At 41.5% G+C, this 24,586-nt stretch overlaps 1 protein-coding gene across 1 annotated transcript in view; it reads left to right on the top strand.

Moving 5' to 3' along the window:
• The first annotated feature begins 4,818 nt into the window (after nucleotides 1-4,818).
• Nucleotides 4,819-24,586, top strand: part of TMEM245 (transmembrane protein 245) — a 99,144-nt gene continuing 79,376 nt past the window's right edge. The window contains exons 1-3 of the mRNA XM_040631686.1: nucleotides 4,819-5,406; nucleotides 15,190-15,307; nucleotides 16,851-16,952. Coding sequence (XP_040487620.1) covers nucleotides 4,819-5,406; nucleotides 15,190-15,307; nucleotides 16,851-16,952 — 808 coding nt within the window. The remainder of the gene's footprint in view (nucleotides 5,407-15,189; nucleotides 15,308-16,850; nucleotides 16,953-24,586) is intronic.

Raw genomic sequence — 24,586 nt, 5'->3', positions numbered from 1 at the left:
GATTTTTTTTATTTATTTGAGAGAGCGAGCACAAGCAGGGGGTGGGGGAGAGGAGGAGAGGGAGAGGGAGAGGGAGAAACAGACTCCCTGCTGAGCAGGGAGACTGATGAGGGGCTTAATCCCCAGACCTCGAGATCATGACCTGAGCTGAATGCAGATGCTTAACTGACTTGAACCACCCAGGTACCCCATTGGTTGCAGACTTTTAAAAAAAAGTGTGTGTGTGTGTGTGTGTCTGTGTGTGTGTCTGTGTGTCTGTGTGTGTGTTTTCCCAAAAGGACTACCCAAGCTGCTGCTTATCACCTGGCTCTCTCCTGAGTACATGGGTCTCAGCTGAGTTAATTGAATCAGTTTGATAATCTCTTCACTAATCTTTTCATTAACTGGTAAAATTATCTTCGTTGATATGGCATGGAAGGTTAGCTGAAGCTGGACGTCACAGACCAGAAGGACAGGAACCTGGAGACAGGAAAGGCTACACTCCACTTAGTGAACTGGCAGGACCCACACTGTAAGTGATGTCCTGTGTCCCAGCATGGGAAGAGGAGACAGAAGCGGAATAGTTAGGGAGTCAGGCAAGGCCTGATGGTAGCAGACTTGTTTGCAGTATTTGTCCTTCAGCTGTTGAAAAAAATTTTTTAATCTCTTATTAATTTCTCACATACACACTAATTAAGTTTCTAAACTCTTCTTCTAAACCAGTTATCTACCTTTTCAGTCTGCCAGTTTTATCTAGTATCAGATACTCCATGATTAGTTACAGTAGGAAAGGCAAATAAGTTTCATCCTGCGTGCTTGCTTTGTTCAGTTGATAGCGGTTCCCTAGAATTTCTGCTGAGGATTTTGAGGCTATGTCTAGGCATAGGGAGAAAGAGATCAGTGGTTGATTAGCAATGTCTGCCTTGGACTTAGCAAAGAAAAGTGGTAACTCGTATTTGGAATTTGCATGCATGTCTGATTACTTTTTCACGTGATCTCTCCTCCTCCACTGTACATATGTATCACTTTATACCTGACATACACACTCCATGGTCTTTTGTTTTATTTTTTATTTTAATTCCAGTATACTTAACATAAGAGTGTTACATTAGTTTCAGGTGTACAATACAGTGATTCAACACTTCTGTACATTACTCACCACTCATCAAGATGAGTTTCCTCTAAATCTCCTTTACCTCTTTCCCCTATCCTCCCACTTGGTAACCATCTGTTCTCTATAGTTAAAAGAGTCTGTTTTTTGGTTTGTCTCTTTTGTTTCCTGTGTTTGTTCATATACACTCTATTGTAAGCACTGGATTTTGTACAAAGCAGGTGCTTAGCATAACTCAGTAACTGTAGAGACACTTGGAGAACTCTAAGATATAATGTCGGGGAGAATCTTCTCCTGCCTGTATTTGCTTTATCTCTGGGGCTTTTATCTTGATACCTTGAGGAAGGGGGGGGGTGTCTGTGGATGTTAACTGTTGTTTAAGACCTGCCTCTTTGGCCTCAAGATAGCCATTAGTCACCCTGAGAACCCCTATCAGTTTCTCACCGTATCCCAGGCGCTATGCTGCTGCTTTAGACACACTCTTATTCGAAAATCCTCACGGCAACTAATGATGTAGGTATTATCATTTTATCTGCCAGAAAGCTTTCTGTTGCAAGAAATGTAAAACCCAACTAAAACTGGCTTAAATGATTAGGGAATTGATGGGTTCATGCAACAGGAAGGCCAAAGGGAGTGTGGTCCCAGGGTCAGCTTGATCCACTCCGAGTCCATTTTATCTCCACTGTATCCCGGCTGTCCATGGATGCTGTTCTTGCCTGACGTGGTTGGAGTGAGTTGCTGTGTGAGGTGAACAAAGAAAGCTCAAGTAACCTTGCATATTGGAGGAGAAGCCTAAAGGCACATGTCCCGTGGACTAGAGAATTGAATGGACTTTGTGTGCTCTTCTCAAATTGAGTTTGTGGCTTCTACATCTCAGTATTTTAATTTGTCTCTGCTGTCAACCTCAAGAATGCCTGGCAGAAACATTCTCAGTGCTTCAGTAACATTTCGTGCAGGAAGCACAAACAGGCTTTTTGAAAGGCTACCACTCATTCATTCACTTGCTCAGCAAACACTTACCGAGGTTCTCCTCTGTACTATGAACGTCATATGCTGTGTCTCGTGCTGGGGAAACAGAGATGAAGCAAACCCATGTAAACCACTGACCCTGACCACAGTGTGGTAAGTGCAATCATAGTGCGGCGAGCAAAATTCTGTGGGAACCCAGCCTTAAATTATGCCATATAAATGTTAGTCTAGTTCGTTCCACGTGCATCCGTCACCATTTCTGTTAGAATTCCATTCTTGACTAGAAATTCTATTGGAGACTTGTCAGTTCGATTGCTTTGGCTATTAGAGCAGTTTTGAAATGTTCAGCAATTTTGCCTTTTGTTGAGGCTTGGAAGCAGAACACCACGACAGGGAATTTGGGGTTCGCTGAGCTGGGGCCCTAACACAGTTTAGGCAACCTTACTATTGCGCCACTCCTTCCCCAACCTCCCCCACCCCTGACACCCAATGCATACCTTAGTCAGTTTCTGTTTGTAAAGTCTTTTGTTATGTAAAATGGAGCTGTTGCGGTGGGGGGGGTTGTTTTTTTTTGTTTGTTTGTTTTCCTTTTTTTGTAACTAGAGGCTGAGTGGTTGGTTGGAGGAAGACCAGTGATACTTGGTCTTTGTTACCTCACTGATGCCGTTGTATAGTTTTTGAGTTCCTGTGGCTAGAGGACAGAAGGCCAGACACGGAAGGAACTGTCATGAGAAGAGTCACAATACATTTAGCACAAGTGGCCTGGTGTAGGGCTTGGGTCAGAAAGGGGCACAGGGTAGGCAAGTCAGGGAGGAGGACTTCTTCCCCATCTCTGAGTGGAACCCAGCTCTTTGGCACTCTGAGGATTAGACATTTGGGAGTATTCAGGATCTGGGAATAGTGACATGGGCACTGCCAATCCTATGACAGGTTCAGGAGACAGCTGTATGGGCAGCTGTATGTTGCTGTGGACATGGGGTGGTTGGAGGTTGACTCATGTCTCTGGATATATGTGAGGCACCCTCTTGGGGAGTCCCTACTCATTACTGAGGACTTTTTGGGAGGGAGGCTGAGTCCTTGTTGTGATACAAATAGGAGCTTGGGGTGAGTGTAAAATGGGCACTGAAAACCAACGTGACCACGATTGTAATTTAATCTCAGCAGCCCTGGACAAAGTAAAGAAGCAAAGCAAAATGTAAGACAACTGAAGCAATATATTTACAGAGTCAAAGTCCAAAGACCACTTGAAAAACAAGAGCTGTGACCTGAAACCTAAAAAAATGAGATGGAAAGCAATTATTTTTTTCTTTTACTTTTTTTCCTGAATCCCCTTGTCTCCGAGTCTTAGTAAGCAACAGTTTCTTCATCTGAAAACTGTGGATAATGATACTTGTCCTGTCTACTTTAGAAGAGAAACAAAAATTATGTTTAAATTAATATGAAAACTTATTGAAAACAGAAAAGGTATAACCTGCAGGGTTTCAAAGCAGTCACATATTGAGTACTCAGTAAAGCTTACCTGCTTGCTTTTTTCTCTCTCTTTAAAGATTTGTTTGAGTGAGAGAGAGAAAGAGAGAGAGCACTGCTCAAGTGGGGGGGGGGCAGACAGATGGGGAGAAGGAGAGAATCTCAGGCAGACTCCAACTCGGGCTCCCTCTTTCTTTCTTTCTTTCTTTCTTTCTTTCTTTCTTTCTTTCTTTCTTTTTTTCTTTCTCTCGTCTTCTTTTAATAAAAATGTTGGTTGAGATGTGAGTAGTAAGCTTGGATCCCAGGACCTTTACAACATAACAGAAACACCTTACACTGCCCTAGAGATTCCTTTTTTTCTCTCCTCAGACAAGAGATTCTATTATTATCATTTCCATGTGACAGAGGGGAAATCAGGGTTGGGGGCTTAACTAACCTGACACCAGGTCTCAAAAAGAAACAGCGGCAGTTTGATACTCTGATCTAGAGCTCTTTTAGGGGTTTAGATTGCTTTCCATGACACCTACCCCAATGTCAACTGTAGCTGTACTTCACAGTCCACTGAGGAGCTTTATAAAACATGCCAAAGATCACTAGTCAGACCAATTAGTATAGCAGGTAAGACAACAGACTTAGGAGCCAGATTCCGAGCTTGAATTATGCCTTTGCTACTCAGTAGCTGTGTGACCTTGGCAAGGTACTTAACTCAGTTTTCTTTTTTGTAAAGTGGGGATAATAACACTATATTCTCTGTAGGGTTGTTCAAAGGATTCAATGAATGAGGCGCTTAGAACAGGGTCTGAGATATGGTAATCGCTATTTAAAGTCCTGAACCAGAGCAAACACTTCGCTTATTAAGGAAATCAATAAGTGTGGGGATCCATCTTTCGTGAGTACTACCATCCCCCCCACCCCCCCACCCCGCCCCCGGGATTCTAACGTACAGTACTGAATTTCAGTCTGCGAATGTAGTGCCTCCTTTGGAATTCCGCCTCCTGAAAAGTTGACTTTAACCAATCGGTGAAGGGACCTTTTTCCCCCTCCTGGAAGATGCCGAGCCCAGAAACCTGTTACCTAGATCTGCAGGGACCAATGGGAGAAGGAACCCGCGGGGCGAAGGAACTCTCTCCATACTTTCTGGGAGTTGTAGTTCCCCAAGTGTCTTAAAGGCGCTCGATGCCCATCTAGAAACTACAACGCCCATAATGCTGCGCGCCGCGCGCCTTGCCTCTCTCCCCTGCCTCCCGCTTGCCTTTCCAGTACCGCCTCTTGGCGGCGGGAGCAGAGGGACTATGGCCGACGGCAGCGGCCCCGCCGAGGCGCCCAGTCCACGGGGCTCCCCGGGCCGGGTGCCGCGAGTCCAGCGCCAGGTCGGGCCCGGAAGCGGCAGCGGCGGCTGCGGGGAGACCCCGAGGACGCCGGCACTGGCGCTGCGCTTCGACAAGCCCATCAAGCAGGCCTTCTACAACACGGGGGCCGTGCTGTTCGTGTGCCTGTGCTGCGGCGCCGCGGTGCTCGTCTACTTCATCCTGGAGGCCTTCCTGCGGCCGCTGCTGTGGGCCGTGCTGTGCGGCACCTTCCTGCACCCCTTCAAGAGCTCGCTCACGCGCCTGGGCCGCCACTGGCTGCAGCGTCTGCACCGCGCGCACACGCCCATCGTGCTGGCCGCGCTGCTGCTGCCGCTCTGCTTCGCCGACTACGGCGTCGAGGCCCTGGGCGAGCAGGCGCTGCGCCGCCGCCGCCTGCTGCTGCTGCTCGGCGCCGGCGGCCCGCTCCTCTACGGCCTCTACAGCCTCGGCAGCTATCTGGGCGTGCAGGTGCTGCTGGCACACGCCGGCGCGCTCATCTGCCGCGGGCTGGACTACTTCAGCAGCCTGTGGGTGAGTGAGCGGCGGCCCGGCCCCCCTCCGTGGGCCCAGCGGGCACGCGGCACCCCTCACCACACACCCCTGGTTCCCGGGGGTGCCATCCTTCAGCTCCTTCTCCCCAGTGCAGGGACCATCAAAAGGCTCCGTCCTCCTTGCCGTGCACCTAAAGAATTTGGCCCACTTCCCTTCCAAAGAGAGAGCGGGTGTGGCTGTGGCTCGAAACAGCCTCCCTGCCCCCGGCCCCATCTTAATAGACCCTCTTTGGGGGACGTGTCCCCAGGTTGGGAATCGCATTTCCGCTCTGCAGGTTGATTTGAGCATCGACAGGTGGACTTGGATTTATCCCTGGTCAGAGGAGGGGGAGGGTGGTGGTGGCTCTGGCCATCTTTGGTTCTCACATGGGACTTTTCTAATGGCAGTAGGAAGGGACCTTACAAATCCTAGTCCATCTTGTCATTCTGCAGATGGGAGAGGTGACTTTTTTTTTTTTTTTTTACCAGGCCAGGGCTAGTTAGGTACAAAGAAGGGACTGGTTGACTCTCAAGTCCGAAAACAAAGCGCTCTTCAAAGGCTGGTGCAGCTTCTGAGTTCAGATGATTTCATTATTCTTTGTGGGACGCACCTGGGCCTGCTCCACGCCACAGTCTGCTTCTTCGGAACCACCTGTCGAGGGAAAGCTGTACCATAGTACCTCGCCTCCTGCCTGAATTACTGAAGCCGACTGGGTGAAGGAGAGATAGATTTGTGATTCTTGGATCACCTTGAGCTTATTCTCAGAAAATTAGGGAGCTTTAGAATTGGAAGGGATTTCAAAGATAATCTAGTGGCACATTTCCTAACTCAGAGTAGATTGCCCACCAATGAATACCCAGCTATTTAACTGAGGACTGTTAAAAACAGGTGGATATTTAATGCATAAGAAGGCTAATTTGTCAAACAGTACCATTTAAAAATAATTTTGTTCACTTTTGTCAGTGTTCCGTGCACCTTGACATCAAGTTGCAAAATAATCCCCCTTATATGTCAAACAGGATTTTGACTTGCCAGGGTTATTTGTAGAGTGATGATTGATCCCCGAACTCCTGTATTCCCAGAACTCCTGTATTCTCTTGTTCTATCACTGCCACCTCTCAGTTTCCATTAAAGGTGATTGAACATGTTGATGGATACTAGGCTTTGTGTAGGGGTTTAAAAGGAATAAGATGCTGGCATTGTCTTCAAGGTGCATATAATTTTATGTGAACATATTCTCATGGAGAAGACAGATACACATGTCATGGGCCAGCAAGGTATTGGGGATCCCCTCATGCATAATTTTGGGATGCTGCCTGTCTGATCAGACAGACTTTGGCCTCTCAAGTGGCCTGGGCTATTTCAGTTGTGGTAGGAAGGAGGGATGTCGAATGACCTTTGAACTCCTAGGGCTTGCTGAATTGTCAGGTTAGGGAGATCCAGGAGTTGATGTACTTTTTACTGCCAGATGCCTGCCACTTTTCAGGAGAGGCTTCTTAGGCACAGAAAATGTGATTGTCCCAAAATCACACAATGTGAAGAAAACCACACTTCGCTTTTCTGGAGTATGCCACTTCTCCCTTACCCTGTTCTTTATACCTTCAGGGCTGTTTCTCCTTTACCTTGTTGCACAGTTTAGTTGATCGAATGGCGCTTATAAGGCAGAATACTGTATGCTGTTAAGAAATATAAATACTATGACTTGATTCCTATCCGAGAAATTCAGTCTTGTCAGAGGCACACGCATGTATGGTTTCTGCTGACATTTTGACTGTTGATACTATAATTTAGTATAAATTATTGTAGGCAAGGCCAAATAGGGTATCCACCAAACTGTAGGAAGGTGGAAAATAAAAGATCCAACGTGTGAATAGTGTCATTTCATACTGTAGTAGGAAGCTGAATACCTGGGTAAATTGGCAGGATTAGTGGAAAGTGGGGCATTTCTGCTAGTTACCTTCAGTGAAAGAGATGAGGAATTTGAGTATCAGTGAAGAAGTGCCTGTAGCCAAATATATGTGATTTTGTATATCTTTTTACAGAGGAGAAACCCTCATTTTTGTATTTTACTTAAATACCCTAACCTGAGTTGTGGATGAGTGGAAGAGCAGTAAGGGCCAATATTGATTTCATGACGGGGGGGCGGGGTTTGGGGTGGTCAAGTTAATTAATGATTTTTAAAAGGCTTGAAACAGCTGTTTGGCTGCAGTGATGGGGCGTGGGAGAAGAGTGGGAGAAAACAAAACCATTTTAACAGAAACCGTATGAGTTAATTAAGAGTGAGTAGGAGTGGTAGAGGGGTTAAATTGAACGAGTAGGTCCTCTAGGTTAATCTGAGTTTGAGAGAAATGAGGCTTGCAGTTGTGGTTTCTTGAGGCAGCACTTAGGGGTGGGTGGTTGGATGGGGGAGAGGTGTACTTGGGAAACAGAGACAGAGAGTCCTCAGCTCTCAGCCAAAAGGGCTGATTAAGGCTTGACACAAAGTGAAGGAACATTGGGTGACTGGGCAAAGGGCCCACTCTGTAACTTTTCTATTGCATAGTTCACCGTCGATGTGGTTCGTGAGCCCAAGCAGAGCTGCCTGGTGTTGAAAAAGAGTCCATGTTTTCTAGACAACTTGTAAATTTGAGCCTGCTGCTGAAGAGGGGGACGTAGATGGGAAAGGCAGGGAGAGAAGTCACATATAAGCAAATCTACATTTTGGAGAGCTGACAATTTATGCGTTCAAGATCCAACTTTTGAGCACCTGTCACGGGCCAGGCACTGGACTAGGTGCTTTCATGGGTGTTGTTTTATTCTCACGATTATCCTGTGAAGGAGGGAGAAATTTCGTTGGTGCAAAGATTGATTTAGAGATTGATTTGTTTATTCTGTCAGTAAAAGGTATTCAGCAGACCTATCAGCAGTTGAAGTCCTTGGTCATCAGGATTCTCTCAGTAACTTTTGATAAGGATTTTAAAAGTTTTCCCCCCACTATATTGTGCTTACATATTTTAATTTAACCCTTTATTTAATTTTTTAAAAAAGATTTTATTTATTTATTTGACAGAGACAGAGACAGCCAGCCAGAGAGGGAACACAAGCAGGGGGAGTGGGAGAGGAAGAAGCAGGCTCATAGTGGAGGAGCCTGATGTGGGGCTCGATCCCAGAATGCCGGGATCACGCCCTGAGCCGAAGGCAGACGCTTAACCACTGTGCCACCCAGGCGCCCCTAATTTAACCTTTTAAAATAAAAGTTGATTTTAATTATTTGGGAAAAAACATAAAAGAATATCAGGATTGGACCAACCACACAGTTCCCCCCAAAGACCCTTGGATTCTAGTCATCTAGAAACCTTGGTCCTCTCTTTTCTTCTTTTATCCTTGTATCTGTTCAGCTACTTCCAAGTTGCTTGGAAACAGTTTTTCTTTATAGTAGCTTCAGTACCTGTATTTTCCTTTTTTGCTAGTTTATCCTTCTGGTTCAGTTCCTCTTTACCTCACTTTTGTGTTTCTTCAGTCTCCTAACACTCTGTTCTGTTTACAAGTGAAAGACCAGTCATTTATGGTATGAATAATTCTTTCAGTTTCAAATATATTAGAATTTTGTATGGACTTAGTGATTTCTAAACACTTAAAAAAAAAAAAATCACCTGTTGCACCATGCTCACATGTGACACAGTCCTTGGGGCCCTTGGCATCTTCCTCTGATGTGGAGTTGTCAAGATAAAACTGAAAAACTAATACCCATCCCTCCCCCACCCGTTTTCTTTGCTCGGAGTGTTTTGATCTGCCTTTCTTTCTTAGTTCAGACATGTTAGAATATGTGGAGACCGTTTACAGTTTTTGCAGTAGTGATAGATTTGATTTCTCCATGGTCCCTGATCCCACTGTTTCCATTTTACTTTATAAAGAAGTATGAAGTAGGAAGAATAGTGGCTGAAATGTGAGAAGACTGTAAATTCTATTTATTTATTTTTGTAAGTAATCTCTTACTTACATGGGGCTTGAACTAAGATCAAGAGTCGTTGCTCTTCTGACTAAGCCAGCCAGGCACCCCGACACTGTCAGTTCTAACCTGAGCTCTGCCAGTAACTTGTTTTGTGACCTCGGATTGACAAGGGCTCTTCTCTGCACTACTCATTTCCAGTTGTGTGAAGTGTGAGGTTGGCTTGGATGATTTCTAAGGTTCTTTGCGCAGTTCCGAAGTGTTTGTCTGTGCTGCTCAAGAGGGCCTCAGGAAGCACATTAGTCAGCCAGCCAGGCCCACTCCATCCCACTTCTGAACCCCTTCCTGGGTGTGTTTTTGCTGGCCTGGCATCAGTAAGGAGGAACGTTTCCGGTGCTTAGGTTCTTTCTCAAAGACTTTGATTATAAAAGATTCTTGACTCCAAGTTGCCACGCCACAAAAGAGAATAGTTTTCAAATTAGAATAAAGCTGTTCTAAAGGAGGATGAAGTACCTGAAGCGACCACTGATTGAGATTTGTGCATTTGTGCAATTGGGATTGTTCGTTATCTGTGGTTTTCTTCTGTCTGTGAAAGACTTAAGAAGCTGTGTTGCAAAAACCTGCAACAGAAGCAAGCCGAGTTGTTTTTCTGGTTAATGCCTGCATGACGATAGATAAATAAAACAGTCTAAGAGGCAAAGTCTACTAATGCATTTAATATTTTATTTAATCCGAAAAGCATATGTGGTTAATTAGCCAGATGAAAGGAAAATGGGATTGTTTATTAGTTTGCTTGTAGTGCTAAATGAATGTTGCCAGTTTTTATGGGGTGTCTTATATGGTACCTAGCACACATTGGTGCTTTAAAGTGAGTACTGAATGTGTATTTTGAGAAGGATGCATTGTTTTAAAGAACATACATTTGAGAAAGTATGACCTCATATATAAACTGTGGTTCACTGATTTATGGCTGGAAGAAAATTCATACTCAAACAGGTTTGCTCAGAGGCTAAACATAGAGACAGAAATAAAAAAACTCTTAAAGATGCAGTTGTAGGAATCCATCCTAGAAATTATGTAATTTGAAAGTACAAATCTTTATTTTTGGTTAAGTTATCTTGAAGAATATTTAGCAATTTCAAAAATTGATTCAAGTAAAACATGTTTGTTATGTAAGAATCAGTTTAAGCAGCATGGAAGTCTTTACGGTAAAGTGAATAATTTCTTTTCTCTGCCACCATGCCCACTGTGTAGATGTTACTGTTGTTAACTGTTTGATGAATAGCCTTCTAAATTTATTTATATGCTTATGTGAACATATAAAGTATAGGCATTTTGTTTTACAAAACAAAAATTGGTAACATATATAAAATTTTGCACCTTGCTCTTTATCATTGTATTGCAGACATCTTTCCTTGTTAGCACTTCTAGATAAAATTCTTTCTTTTTAATAGTACTATAGTATAAAAAACTTTTTTCCAGATGTTTTAGAAAGTGTTCCTATCAGATTATTGTAGCTCAGAATTTGTATTAGGATAATCTGATAAAAAATTTTTAAATATTGGTAATTTGTATAATATGGTTTAATAAAAAATCTCGAGTGCTTACAAATGGTCCTACATTTTTTTTTTTTTTTTGAGCTAATAATATTCTGTGAGTCTTTTCTGAGGAGACGCTTCAGAATATTGGAAAAAAAAAAACCCCATAGGCCAAAAGAGTTTTTTTTTAAGTTAAAAAACATTTGCTATTTATAAAGATAATATTCTTAGAAGATTCAGCACTTGAAGAAAAACAGAAAGAAGCAAATTACCCCCTGAAATCCAGCCATCCAGAGATAATATTTTTAAATATTTTGGCAAGTGTATTTTTACCATTATAAATTTACACGTGTAGGCATTTGTACTGTGTCATTGAATGTAGATATTCATCATGCCTCTGAAAATCTGAATAATTATTCCAGTTTTTTGAGGTACCGTTATTTAAAGAGTCCCTTATAAAATGACATTTAGGTTGTTATTAATTTTTTAATATTTTATGCTGCCAAAGTGAACATTTTCATATCGTGCTTCCGTAAACCGAGTTTAGAAATGGAATTGGGAGTATATTTAATAAGTGATTTATTTATTTTTTTGAAAGAGAGAGTGAGTGGCAGTGGGGGAGGGGCAGAGGGCGAGACTCTTAAGCAGGCTCCACACCCAGTGCGGAGCCTGATGACCCTGAGATCACGACCTGAGATGAAATGAAGAGTCAGGTGCATAACCGACTGAGCCAGCCAGGCGCCCTTAATAAGTGGTTATTTTAAACTGAAATGAGGTTATCCGTGAGTTTCAGGTTTACTAGGTGAAAATATGTGCTTCTCTTTAGACCATGCATTTCCCTTAAAAAGTCTGAAATATGAAGTCTTTTCTCTCCCTGTAGGTGATATTGATTCCTTATGAGTCCAGGTAGGAAACAGAAACTTACTGGAGATCAATTTAAAACCATCATAGGCTTAACGTCTAAAAGGATATGCCTTTTGTGATCCTTTAGGTCAGCTTCTCACTGAGAACAGATTCTCCTGCTTTGTCATCCCTGACGGCTTTTGCTCAAAGAAAATATTCCAATTTTAGACAGCTATAGTTCGTTAGAAAAATTTATCCTTATATTGAGCTGAAATGTGCTGCTTCCTAATTCCCACATATTGTTCCTGCTCTTGGGACCACAGGGAATTAAGGCGAATGCCTCTCCCAGAAGTCATTTTCCCAGCTATTTGAAGATAGTTATCAAATCTTGACATTTCCTTCTTTTTTCTAAGCTAAGCAGTTTTTCTCTCCCCATCTGTATTTGTATCTCCTATGTTGTGATTTCTATTTCCTTTCCCAGTCTGAATTTTACTGCTGTGCTTTGATAGTGCAAAAGCCATTGAAACAATCATCTCCCCTGATGTGAGCATTATTAATAGGCACTCACACCATTTATACTCCTGACTCACACTGAACTGGAAAGTAGCTGAGCTGTCCTCTTCCCAGTCAGTACTTGTGCAGTTGAGTTTTGAACCTGAGAGCAGATTTTTTATCTCTTTATTAAATTTAATCTTATTTTAATTAGCTATTTTCTAGCTTCAGGATATCGTTTTGAATCGTTGTAGTCATCTCAGTTTCTATTGACTGTTCCCAGTTTTGTGTAATCTGGGAGTTCAGTAAGTAAGCCTTCTACTCTCTTACCTGAATTACTGACTACATGTTTCACAGGGTGGCGCCGATAACCCCTGTGGCATGCCCACTGAAGACCGACCACTTGCTGAGGATCATTTTTTATTTCAACAATTTGTAGTTTTTATTTTTGCTTGTGAATGCTGGAGCAGCTTTTCTTCTTTATTTTTTTAGCACCAGCCTTCTTTCTCCTCATAGTTAAGAGAATGGCCTCTGGATCCAGATTCCTGGGTTCTAATCCTGGCTCTGTCACTTTTTAGCTGTATGACCTTGAGCAGGTCACTTCCCCGTAGTCCCAGTTTCTTTCATCTGTAAAATGGGGATGGTAATAGTACTTATTTCCTGGGGTTATGAGGATTTAATGAGTTCATATATATGCAGCATTAGAACAGAGTCTGGTTCTTAGTAAGTGTTCCTTAAGTAGACTCTTAATTATACTCAGATTTTGTTCTCAGCTCTACAGCCCTACCTCAGATTCTCTAAATTCCCAGGTTGTATTTGTGTAGTTCTGCAGGCTTGAACTGTTTCAAAGCAGCTGTGGTCTCACTTCCCATGTGCTCAGATATCTCGAGCTTAAGATCTCTTGAATATTTCATCTAATGGAGTTGCTTGAAGAAGAATATTTTAATATCCTTTCCATGATAAAAGAATTGGTGCTCATTAAAGGCTTTTCGGAAAATACAGAAAAAAGGAAAAGGAAACCCAAAATCTCACCACCCAAATATAACTACTAACTTCTTTACATTTCCTTTTCTTCCCTCCATGCAGTAGAAACAATGTCATATGCATGTGATTTTTGTATTTTGCTTTTTCTTTAAGAATATCTTAGGAGTGTTTATAGCTATATGGTGTTTATTTTTAAAAAGCCTATTTTAATGGCTGCATAACATTTTATTGAGTGAATCCTCTGTACTCACTTCCCAATTGTTGAACTTATTAGGTTATCTACTTTTCACTGTTCTAAATTATACTCTGATGAGCTTGTTTATATTATAAAGTCTTTTTCAGAATTTATTATTATTTAGTAAGTTTTCAAAGCTGAAGTCTCAGGTCAGAAGCTATGAACATTTTAAGACCAGAAGACTATTTTATTGATCTCTGTGACCCAAATAAAGTAGGAGATAGGTATTTTTCCCCTCTTTTGTAGTAATCAGTTCAGTTCTTTTTCTTCATTCTCTGAATTGTAACAAAGTTTGTTTTGTTTTGTTTGCCTTTTTCCCCCCCAAGGTTCAGGTTATTTTATTTATTTATTTATTTATTTATATAAGATTTATTCATTTATTTTGAGAGAGAGTGCGTGTATGAGTGGGAGGGGCAGAGTGAGAGGGAGAGAGAATCTCAAGTTGACTCCACGCTGAGTGTGGAGCCCGACATGGGGCTGGATCTTATAATTCTGGGTTCGCGACCTGAGTGGAAACCATGAGTTAGACATTTAACCAACTGCACCACCCAGGTACCCTCAGGTTATTTTAATAGGCCCTTGGTGCTAACATTGTTCTGGGTTATGTATTCCATCTTTTGTAAATGTTATTAGAGAGTTTCTGTGTAGGCTGTGCAGGTGTTTCATTATTAGTGCTAGAGTCATTGGTTTCAGAGGAGGGAAAACTGAGGAGGGGACCCTGGTGGTTCCTCTGTCCTCAGCCCTTGCCGTTTCTTCCTCTGGTCATATTTTTTTTTTAAGCTACACTCCTTGAGCTGTGCACGTAACTTGACTAAGGTTAACCAATCTAGGGTTACCTAGATTATTTCAGGGGTCACACTTCACCTCGCTGCCTTATTGCTAGCTTTAAAAAAAATTCTTTTCACAGTTAACAAGCATAGTTCATAGGCTGTGATGGAATCTTTTAACCTGATTCTTTTGGGGAAGCTTTCTTTTCTTTTTCTTTTTCTTTCTTTCTTTTTTTTTTTTTTTAAGATTTGTTTATTTATTTGAGAGAGAAAGAGACTGAGCATGAGTGGGAGGGGCAGTAGGAGAGGGAGAATCTCAAGCAGACTGCATGCTGAGCACCGAGCGCTATGCTCCGTTCCAGGGCGTTGAGATCATGGCCTGAGCCAGAACCAAGAGTCCGATGCTCAACTGACTGCGCCACGAGGCGCCCTGGGAAAGCTTTCTTTTTTTGTTGTTCTTTTCTAAATATTAATCTATAGAGAAAACTTGAAGGATTCCACCATATTAATAGCTCTCGATTTAAGTCCGTAGCTTAAAAAATCAGTATTTTATCTTAAGCATCTTTATGTATAAAATAACTTTTGAACTTCAGCGTATCTTAAAACTATATGGTCTTTTTTGTTGTTGTTGTTAAGACTTTTTTTTTTCTTTTTAAGATTTTTATTTTTAAGTAATCCGTGCACCTAATGTGGGGCTTGAACTCACAACCTTGAGATCAAGAGTCACACACTCCACTGACTGAGCCAGCCAGGTGCCGCAGACTATTTAAATAATATCGCTAAGTGTGCTGGATTTCAAATGCTTGTTTATTTCAAAACTTGATTTATCTACACAGAAGAGGAAAACCTATACACGTGCCATTTAGCACCATCACCTTCATCTTCTCCGTGTTGTATCCGCAGCTCTCATGCTATATAGATGTTTGCAGGTTTTGTATAATTATATGTTTATTTTCATGTGTATATATTTACAACTGTGTCTATATTTCATTTAAGATCTGGACGTTGGTAGTTGGCTATGTGTTGACTGTTTCATTCAAGTGGAATGCAAGCACTGAACGCTACTTGAGAGCAGTTTCAATTCCTGTCTGGATTATATTGCTTTTTCATTTAGGTGGGTCCCTTTTTCTAAGAAAGTCTAGCTTAAGATCAGCGGAGGCTGATCACATGAATTGAAGTGCATTTTTTTTTTGTAGTGTTATATGTTGCATTTAACATTCTTTAAAATAATCTTTAGAAAATGTTATGCTTTGATCCTTTAATCTTTAATACAAATGTTATGCTTTAACATGTCTGTCTTTTAATTATATCAAATGTTCATTTTCAAAAGGTCCTTTAAATATATCTTAAAAAGTAGAGCACCCTTGGACTATCATGGCCACTTCTGAGTGTCATACATAAGGAGGATATAGATAAGCAGTCCGCTGTGTGAGCAACAGTTAGGGGAACCAGAGGTATTTACTCAGGATGAGAGAAGGGGACTGGGCTACACAGGTGGGGAGAAGGAGGAGATAAAATATGGAGGCCTGTTGCAAGTATTTGAAGGACTATCCTGTGAAAGAGCGGTTTAAACATCTCTGTAACCGTGAGGGAGAAATGTCAGAGCAACCAGTAGCTTCAGGGAGACAAATCTGTTCAAGGTCAGGACGATCAGTGTCAGCTGCTCAAAGTAATGAGTTCCTTGTTACTTGGGACACTGCTGTTCGCTGGGCGGGTGCTAGGATATTGTAGAGTGATTTTTTTTCATGGACTCTTTTATCTCCAAGTCTTAAGCTTATGGAAGCATTAAGTTCTAATAAATAAAAACAAAATTCAGTAATATAGAACAGTAGTTAGCCTATTTAAAGTAGTTTTTAGAGCTGCTTATTGTTAAAAATAAAAACCAGAGTTGACTGATAGGTCTTTGCTTAGAGTCTGATGTGGAACAAAGCATTACTTTTTAGCTTTGCTGATTTGGAATCCTAAAGAAGTATGTTATAGTTTAGCAAGATCCCCTGATGTCTGATGTGACTCATTTTGAATTTGGGGGAGGCAGCAGAGGGAGACAGACAGTGTAGGGCTCTCTAGACCAACTCAGGGCAACACAAATGCCTACAGGTAGGGACCAAAAATGTTAGCATGTTTGACCTGTGCACTGAGGATACACTGAAGCTTTTTGCAGTGCTCTTTTGGGCCATATCATCCTTTCTTGAGAGATGAGAGTTCACACCCAGTGGTGTTTTCAGGAAATGAAGTCAGGCTCCATAACTTTAGATTCTATGCCTGATGCAGGTCATTTTGGGGTTAAACGAAAGGCTTGAGTTCAGGATCATCTTAAACGCTGGTGTGTGTTAGAACGGGTGATAGAAGCCCATTAAGGGTAAGCTGGCATATACCCGATCCTTTAGACCAGGGGCCTCAGAGCAGGGCTGGATTTAACTGAGAGGAGTCCTGAACTGAGGTTCATCTGTCTTATGGCCTTTAAAATGTTTTTTTTCCTCTGTGAAATAATTTTGTTAATGACAGCTATGCCAAATTGTTCTGTCAGTCTTCTGAGTCTTTTTTTTTTCATTCAAACCTTTACCTTTAGATACTGTTGCTAAGAATAAACTGAGTCTTTTAAAGACAAGTGCTAAATTTTTATTTAACTAAAAATGTTAACTCTTAATAATTTTCAGCATCCCTGGCTGGCTCATGGAGAATTCCAGTATTCCTGGTTATTGTTTTCCTGATGTCTGTGGGCACCCTCTATGAGAAACAGAATGGAAAAGAGTCTTCTGGTAAGAAATAGGGCATTCTATTAATATTACTTTAAGAAGTATTTGGGAAAGTAGCTTTACTTAAAAAAACATGCAATGATGAAAGTCCTTTAAATCTGTTTAAAAATCTGTGGCATTTTTTGAACAGAGAATAAACATGTTTAAGATATTTAGTTTTTAAGACTGTGCACCACTCCCCCCCTTTTTTGTTTTCATTTTTTAAAGGTATAATTCATATAGCATAAAATTAACCATTACCTTTTTAAAGGTGGATTTAGTACATTTATATTGCTGTGCGACCACTACTTCCATCTAGTTTCAGGACATTTTCATCACTGCAAGAGGAAAGCCTGTACCCATTAAGCAGCTTGTCATAAAGTTAGGTTATTTTTTTGAGATCCTTCCTCCCTCCTTCCCTCACTTCCTTCCTTTTTTTTTTTTTTTTTTTTGGATTTTATTTATTTATTTGACACAGAGAGAGATAGCCAGCGAGAGAGGGAACACAAGCAGGGAGAGTGGGAGAGGAAGAAGCAGGCTCCCCGCTGAGTGCTGGATGCCAGGAAACCTGAGACCATGAGATGAAGGCAGACACTTAACCAACTGAGCCACCCAGGCACCCCAAGATCTTTTTTCTTAATGTAGGCACTTAATCACTCTAAACTGTCCTCTTGGAATTGCTTTTCCACCCCATAAATTTCATTTGTTGTGTTTTCATTTTCTTTGGGTCGAGATACCCTTTGATTTCCTTTTTGAGTTCTTCTTTGACACGTTGGTTAATGTGAATTGTATTGTTAATTTCCACCTCTTGCGAGTTTTCCAATTTTTTTGTGCTTGTGCTTTTGGTGTCCTATCTAATAAAAACACCATTGCCAAATCCAAGGTTGATCTTGGATCCTGCAACTTTGCTGAATTTATTTATAAGCTTTAATATTTTTTTGTGGCTTCTGTACGATTGTACATATATTAAGATCATGTCATCTGTGAAAAGAGATAGTTTTACTCCCCTGTAATTCAGATGCCTTTTTTTTTTTTTTTTTTTTTTGCCTGGATGCTCTGGCTGGAACTTTCAGTACCATGCAGAATATACCATTTTCTCTTAAGGAGTATTTTTGAAATACACTGGTTGCAAGTGATTTATATCCAGAAACAGTTTGTTAAAGAAACAGGTTTCTAATGAATGGTAAGGTGGGGCGTGGGGTGGCCAGATACTAATGGTCCTCAGATCATCAGACTGGACTTCTCCTTATCCATCCCTGTGGAAACAACTGTGACTGGAGAGGCGGACCTGAGCAGCACACAGTTTCTACAGCCACTGACATTTGTTCCTTCTTTCTGATGGTTATACATAAAGTAAAAGCAAATTACTAATTGCAGCAGGTTTTTCCAAAAAAATTAATTTCTCCAATATTTTGTTGTTGTTAAGTTGAGAAATAAACAAAAGAAAATAAAAATCATTCATAATCCCACTGTCCATCTGAACGTTAACTAACGCCTTTAGACTTGTATGCCTTCAGACTTTAAAACACAAGAAAATTGTTTCATGGTGAACGTTCTCTTCTGTAATCGACATTTCAAACTTTATGTCATGACCACCTTTCTGTGTCCAGTATACTCCTACAGCATTATTCTTAGCCTCTTCATTTTATGCTAATCGCAGAGGCTATTCGTGGCACCCTGGTGTTTTGTACAGCTACCTCATAGTTTTTATTTTTAAATTAACTTGCTCTTTGTGTCTTACTTTGTTTGGAAACCTTACTTATCGCTCTGATAGTGGAGAATAGGAAAGATTTTATTTTTCTCTCTTTCCAGGTTCTCTTTGCTCACCCCGTCTTCCTGGTCACAATCTGTGAGGCTCTGTGGTTCTGTATCAGACCAGTCGAAGGGGACTTCCTGTTTTGACAGTACTGTGGAAGCTTAGTGGTCACACTTGTTCCTCTTGGCAGCTCTACCCCCCCCCCTTTTCTGCTAATAGTGATGATTCAGATAACTCGGCTTATCCCTCACCCTTCACCCCAGGATGGTTTTCTTTCTTCGTTTATCTGGAAAGTCCTTTCTTCTTTTCTTTTCTTTCTTTTCTCCCCGAGATATATCTGACATATAGTGTTCTATCAGTTTGAGGTGTACAGCAATGATTTGATGTTTGAACAGTACATTGCGAAGTGATTATAAGAAGCTGGTTAACATCTGTCACCTTGTGTAGTTACAAAAAAGTGGTTTTTTTTTTGTGACTTTTAAGATCTATTCTCTCGGCAACTCTTAAATATGCAGTACAGTATTATTAGCTCTAGACACTGTGCTGTATGTGGCATCTCTGTGACTGACTTTGTAATGAAGTAATGAAGTTTGACTCCCTTCACCCATTTTTTTCTATCTCCTGCCCCCAGCTCTGGCAACCACCAATCTATTCTCCATATCTATGAGCTTGGTGTGCCTATGTGTGTGTGTGTTTCCACATATAAGTGAGATCGTATGGTATTTTTCTCTGAGTTATTTCACTTAGTGTAGTGCCCTGAAGGTCCATGCATACTGTTGCAAATGGCAAGATTTCTTTTTGTTCTTCTTCCTCCTCTCCCCTCCTTTCTCCTCCTCCTCCTCCTCCTCCTCCTCCTCCTCCTCCTCCTTCTTTTTGGCTGAATTGTGTACACATACCACTTTATTTTTATTGATGGACACTTAGATTGTTTCCATATCTTGGTGATTGTTAAGTAATGCTGTGATGTACATGGGGGCATTTTGTTTTCTTTGTTTAAATACACTGAGGTGGAAGGGGGAATGAAGCATGAGAGACTATGGACTCTGAGAAACAAACTGAGGGCCTCAGAGGGGAGGGGGGTGGGGGAATGGGATAGGCTGGTGATGGGTGGTGGGGAGGGCACGTATTGCATGGTGCACTGGGTGTTATACGCAACTAATGAATCATGGAACTTTACATCAAAAACCAGAGATGTACCGTATGGTGACTAACATGATATAATAAAAAAAGATTAAAAAAAAAATAAATACACTGAGGTGGAATTGCTGGATCTTATGGTAGTTCTGTTTTTAATTTCTTAAGGACAGTGCTCTCGTCTTGACTGCTTTTGTCCATGGCTAAGTAAGTATGTGGCTGCAAGTATATGAATAATGTAGGTCAGAATGGATTTCAGATGGGTTTTCTCTTGGGTGTAAATTCTAGTCAGCTCTGGGGCGCCTGGATGGCACAGTTGTTTAAGCCTCTGACTCTTGGTTTTGGCTCGGGTCATGATCTCAGGGTTGTGAGATTGAGTCCTGTGTTGGCTCTGCTGAGCGCAGAGTCTGATAGAGTTTCTCTCACCCTCTCCCTTTGCCCCTCCCTGCCTTGCTCCTTCTCTCTGTCTCTCTCTCTCAAGTAAGTCTTAAAAAAAAATTCTCGTCAGCTGGTGATGGCAGCTTAGGGAGCTGTGCAGTTGGGATTCTGAGACCAAGTTTTGAATTGTGGGAGAAAGAAGGCCATGTTTGATTATTATCATTATTATTTTTCATGTTCAATTATTATTATCAGCCATAAACCCAGCATAGTGATGTGCTGGCATGCCAGCCAGATTTCTAGTATTTTAGACTATTACAGGGAAGGAAATCACAGGGACACAGAATACATGTTGAGAACAGATTTGGAAATGTTGGAGTTCTTTTTGTTTTGTTTACTCTCATTCCAGTCTATTTCAGAATAGATTATTTTTTAAATGATTTATTTAATTATTTTGTAGAGAGGGAGGGAGACAGAGAGAATGTAGGGAGGGGCAGAGGGAGAGGGAGAATCTCAAGCAGACTCCCCACTGAGCTCAGAGCCCGAGCTGGGTCTAGATCCCAAAACCATGAGATCATCACCTGAGCCGAAACCAAGAGTCGGCGTTCAACTGGCGCCCCCAGAATAGATTATTCTTTTTTTTTTTTTTTTTTAAGATTTTATTTATTTATTTGACAGAGAGAGAGACAGCCAGCGAGAGAGGGAACACAAGCAGGGGGAGTGAGAGAGAAAGAAGCAGGCTCCCAGTGGAGCATGAAGCCCGATGCGGGGCTCGATCCCAGGACACCGGGATCACTCCCTGAGCTGAAGGCAGACCTTAACAACTGAGTCACCCAGGTGCCCCCAGAATAGATTATTCTTGATCTAATGTCCTTTCATAGATTTCTAGTCTAGGTAGTCTTCATCATAAAATAGGCCTTTTAAACATTTTTTTCCCCTAAATTTCTGACTCTTCTTGCCCCTAGAACCTTGTGTCTTTTAGGCATTAGAATTCAACCCATCTAGTCCGTATCAGGACAGCCTTTCCCTTTTATTATGGTCAGTTCTGTCCTGTAGATGTCACTGTAATATAGTTAGGCACAGGAGGGCTTTAATGCACTGCCGTTTGCCGTGATAATGTGTGCATTTATTATTTCCTTATCGTTTCCACTGTCCCATTGGAGGACATGTCTAATAGTCACCAGTGTGGGCATCTTTCTCTGTGTCTTCTGAGCTTTGAATCTTGCTGTTGTAGGAGCTTTTAAGGTGTATGGGTCACTGGATTCGCAGAATTAATCCTTCGGATCAAAGCATGAAGTTTGTTTAGTTCCTGATCTGGGAACATCTTCTTGTGGATCATCATGGAGTTGGTTTCAGTGGTTCCTTCTGAACCCGGGGGCCTTAGTCAGTGGTTTTCTCTCAGACAGTGGGAACTCTTACTTGGCATTTTCTGGAACTCCAAGATAATGGAGGGAAGAAATGTTAAGTGTCTACTTTCTATTTGTGTTTTAAAATGTACTGTCCTTTTAAATCCATAAATAAGCCCCCCCAAAAAACCAAAAAAAAAAAAAAAACCCTTGTAATGAAGGCATTTAATTTCAGAGTTTAAGTGACTTGCCCACACGGGCGACTGGTAGAGCTAAGATTTAAAACTTATGGTCCTTGACTCAAAGCCTGGTGTTCTTTGAACAAGCATCAGTCATCTTGAAAAGGGTTGCACTCAGTTGTGGTTGTGAGCTCCTCGGTCTTACCTGTGGGCCCTGTTGGCCTACCGCAAGTTCAGGAACTAGCTTCTCTGCCTCCTGGATCATGTCTCACTTGATAAAAACCAACTTCAGTTTTGGTTGGAATCCAACTTCAGTGTGTGTCCTTGGCTTGTGAGAAAAGGACGCTGGCATTATCGTTAATAATAGCAACATGAGTGAGGCCCTGCTGGGCTCTTTAAACATGCTATCTTATTTAATTTTCTTAATAATCCAGTGGGATTGGTACTTACTTTACAGATGAAGAAACGTAGACTCAGAAAGCCATTTACTCTGAGTAAATTTACACTTAGAAGTGCTTTTTCAAAAGCTAGGCAAACAAGCACCAGATGTGTCTTTAATACCCTGGACACCCAGTCTGACAAGTATGGGCAAGTGCAGCTGGGTCTGTTCCTCTAAATATTGGTGATTGTTTATAAATGATCAGAAATACCTTGGCAGGGAAGGCTTAGTAGTTGCCTTAATCATTTTGGGATAATATGTAATATGAGTGAACATGTTTGGTCCAGTTAAGACCAAACTGGAAAAAGAAAAGGAACAAACTAAATTTCTACTGCTCATCTGTTACTGCCCAGTCTGACACAGTGAGTTAAATAGGCCTAGAGAAACTCCTGCTGGTCCATATCCAAACCCTTGCTACTGACCAGTAGTATAATGAAGTGATCCTAGAAGCCATCGAGAGGGAGGCATATTTTCCACATTAGTGATGGAAACAGAAGCCTTCTTCAAAGGGAACTTTGCATGCTGGGGAGATTTACTTGGTATGTGGTAGAGCCCCCTTCCAGTAAGCATCCTTGGATGTATTTCTGGCATCTGCCACTATCACTATGAACGAGCACTAAGTAGATCGAGTATCTCCTTATTTAGACTGTTCTCGAAATATATCATCCCCTGGGTATTAGAAATGTTGTTCTGCCTGTTGTTGAGCTAGCCATATTAACAGATTCTGTTGTCGGTGTCTCAGGTGCCAGACCATGAGTTTCTGACCCCTGGTGCTAGGCTGCTAATGTTAGTGGCCTGCTTGTTTGGCCTTGTGTAGATCCCTGTTATTTGGGCCTCCACTTGATGCTGGCCCTGTCTCTGCGTAGATTGATACTTGAAACCTTGGATGCTCTTTCCTTTTTTTGTTTATAGTTCTTAGGTCCCAAGATTATGTGCCCTTGTCTGTGTGCTTATTTTTAGCTGGGGCTTCTTTTCCAGTACCGTGACTTTGCCTAGATTCTTCGTCCTGGCGTTCTTGTGTTTTTAGTTCATCATTTCTGCCAGAACCCTTGGGGTTTTTGAAGTGCGGGAGTATATCACTAAGGCAGAAATTGTTAAAATGCCTGTTTGAGGAATAAGAGCAGTTGTCAAGTCCTACATCCATAGTTTTCAGATATTCTGGATTTTCCCTGTGTGCTACTCTTTTCATTCCTTTGCGAAGTTTCAGGCGCTCTAAAAATTTGCTAAATTGTTTATCAACGAGGATGATATTGCATAGTTTTCTTTGACTTAGTGATGGTTCATTGAATATTTACTGCTTTATTTTAGTGACATCAGCAAGTTGGAGAGTCTTTAAGCTATAGTTGTAAAGGTTTAATTTATTGGTCTTAACTTTTCCGTAAGTCTGTCAGAGCCTACTGGATGCAAGATATTTCACATAACTCTGCGGGGAGATCTAAAAATGTGCACTAGGGGCATAAGATCTAGGAAAATGGCTATAAAATGAAGTAGAAAAGGGATGAGAGGCACAGACAAATACTGTAGGAGTGCTAGTGGTTTATGCTCATAGTTTATACTATCAAAGCCAATGGTTTTGAGATAGCTAACATTTATTGAGCAAGCCATTCATACCAGGCATTGTTCTGATTATTTCATATGTATTGTTTCACTTAATTGTCACATGAAATAGGAATTTATATAAATCCCATTTCATACATGGAGGATTTTAAGTAACTTGCCCATGGTCATCTAGTTTGTAAGGAATAGACCTGGGATTTGAACCTGGGCTGTCTTGTTTCCTCACCTGTGCTCCCGGCACTGGCTTGCAGTGATTGTACTGCCTGGGTGCCTAGTACATGTGAGACGTTCCGTTCTCCCTCTGCATCCTTGTGTCTCTCCACTCTTTTCATTGTACCATATGTCCTGGCCTGATTGGACTTCTTAGAGTTTTTTGAACAGGACACTGCTTTTCCTTGCCTTTGTGTCTTTACACCTGCTTTTTTTTGTCTTTCGGGAAACCTTTTCTCCCTCTGCCTTCTGAGACATCATCCTCTCCCATCCCCTCCAAGATAGACTTGCTCTGTCTTTTTTTATCTGGATAACATATTTAAATGGATTTAAAGGGTGGCATCTTTTGCCATTCTTGTCACGTAGCACCTTTGGAGGCCCTTCCCTGCATAGATTAGGTTTCCATCTTCTGTGCTCCTCAAATATGCTACACTTGTTTTCACATTCGCTCCTCACTTACTGAATCGTAACTGATAGTCTAAATATCAGACTGAACTAGGGACGTGGGTCAGTTTCTTATCTCAGCATGTAGCCTGGTCATCTGTTTGGTGAATGAGGACTTAATGGGAGTTGAGAAACAGAAGTCAAACTGCAGCCAAACTCAAAGTCCATATTGAAGGAGCTATAAAATGGTTACTGGGGAGCGACTTAATACAAGG

This window comes from Ursus maritimus, unplaced genomic scaffold (assembly GCF_017311325.1).
Source record: "Ursus maritimus isolate PB19 unplaced genomic scaffold, ASM1731132v1 scaffold_17, whole genome shotgun sequence".
In the NCBI taxonomy this organism is placed as follows: domain Eukaryota; kingdom Metazoa; phylum Chordata; class Mammalia; order Carnivora; family Ursidae; genus Ursus; species Ursus maritimus.
This window is presented reverse-complemented; position numbering and strand designations above follow the sequence as displayed.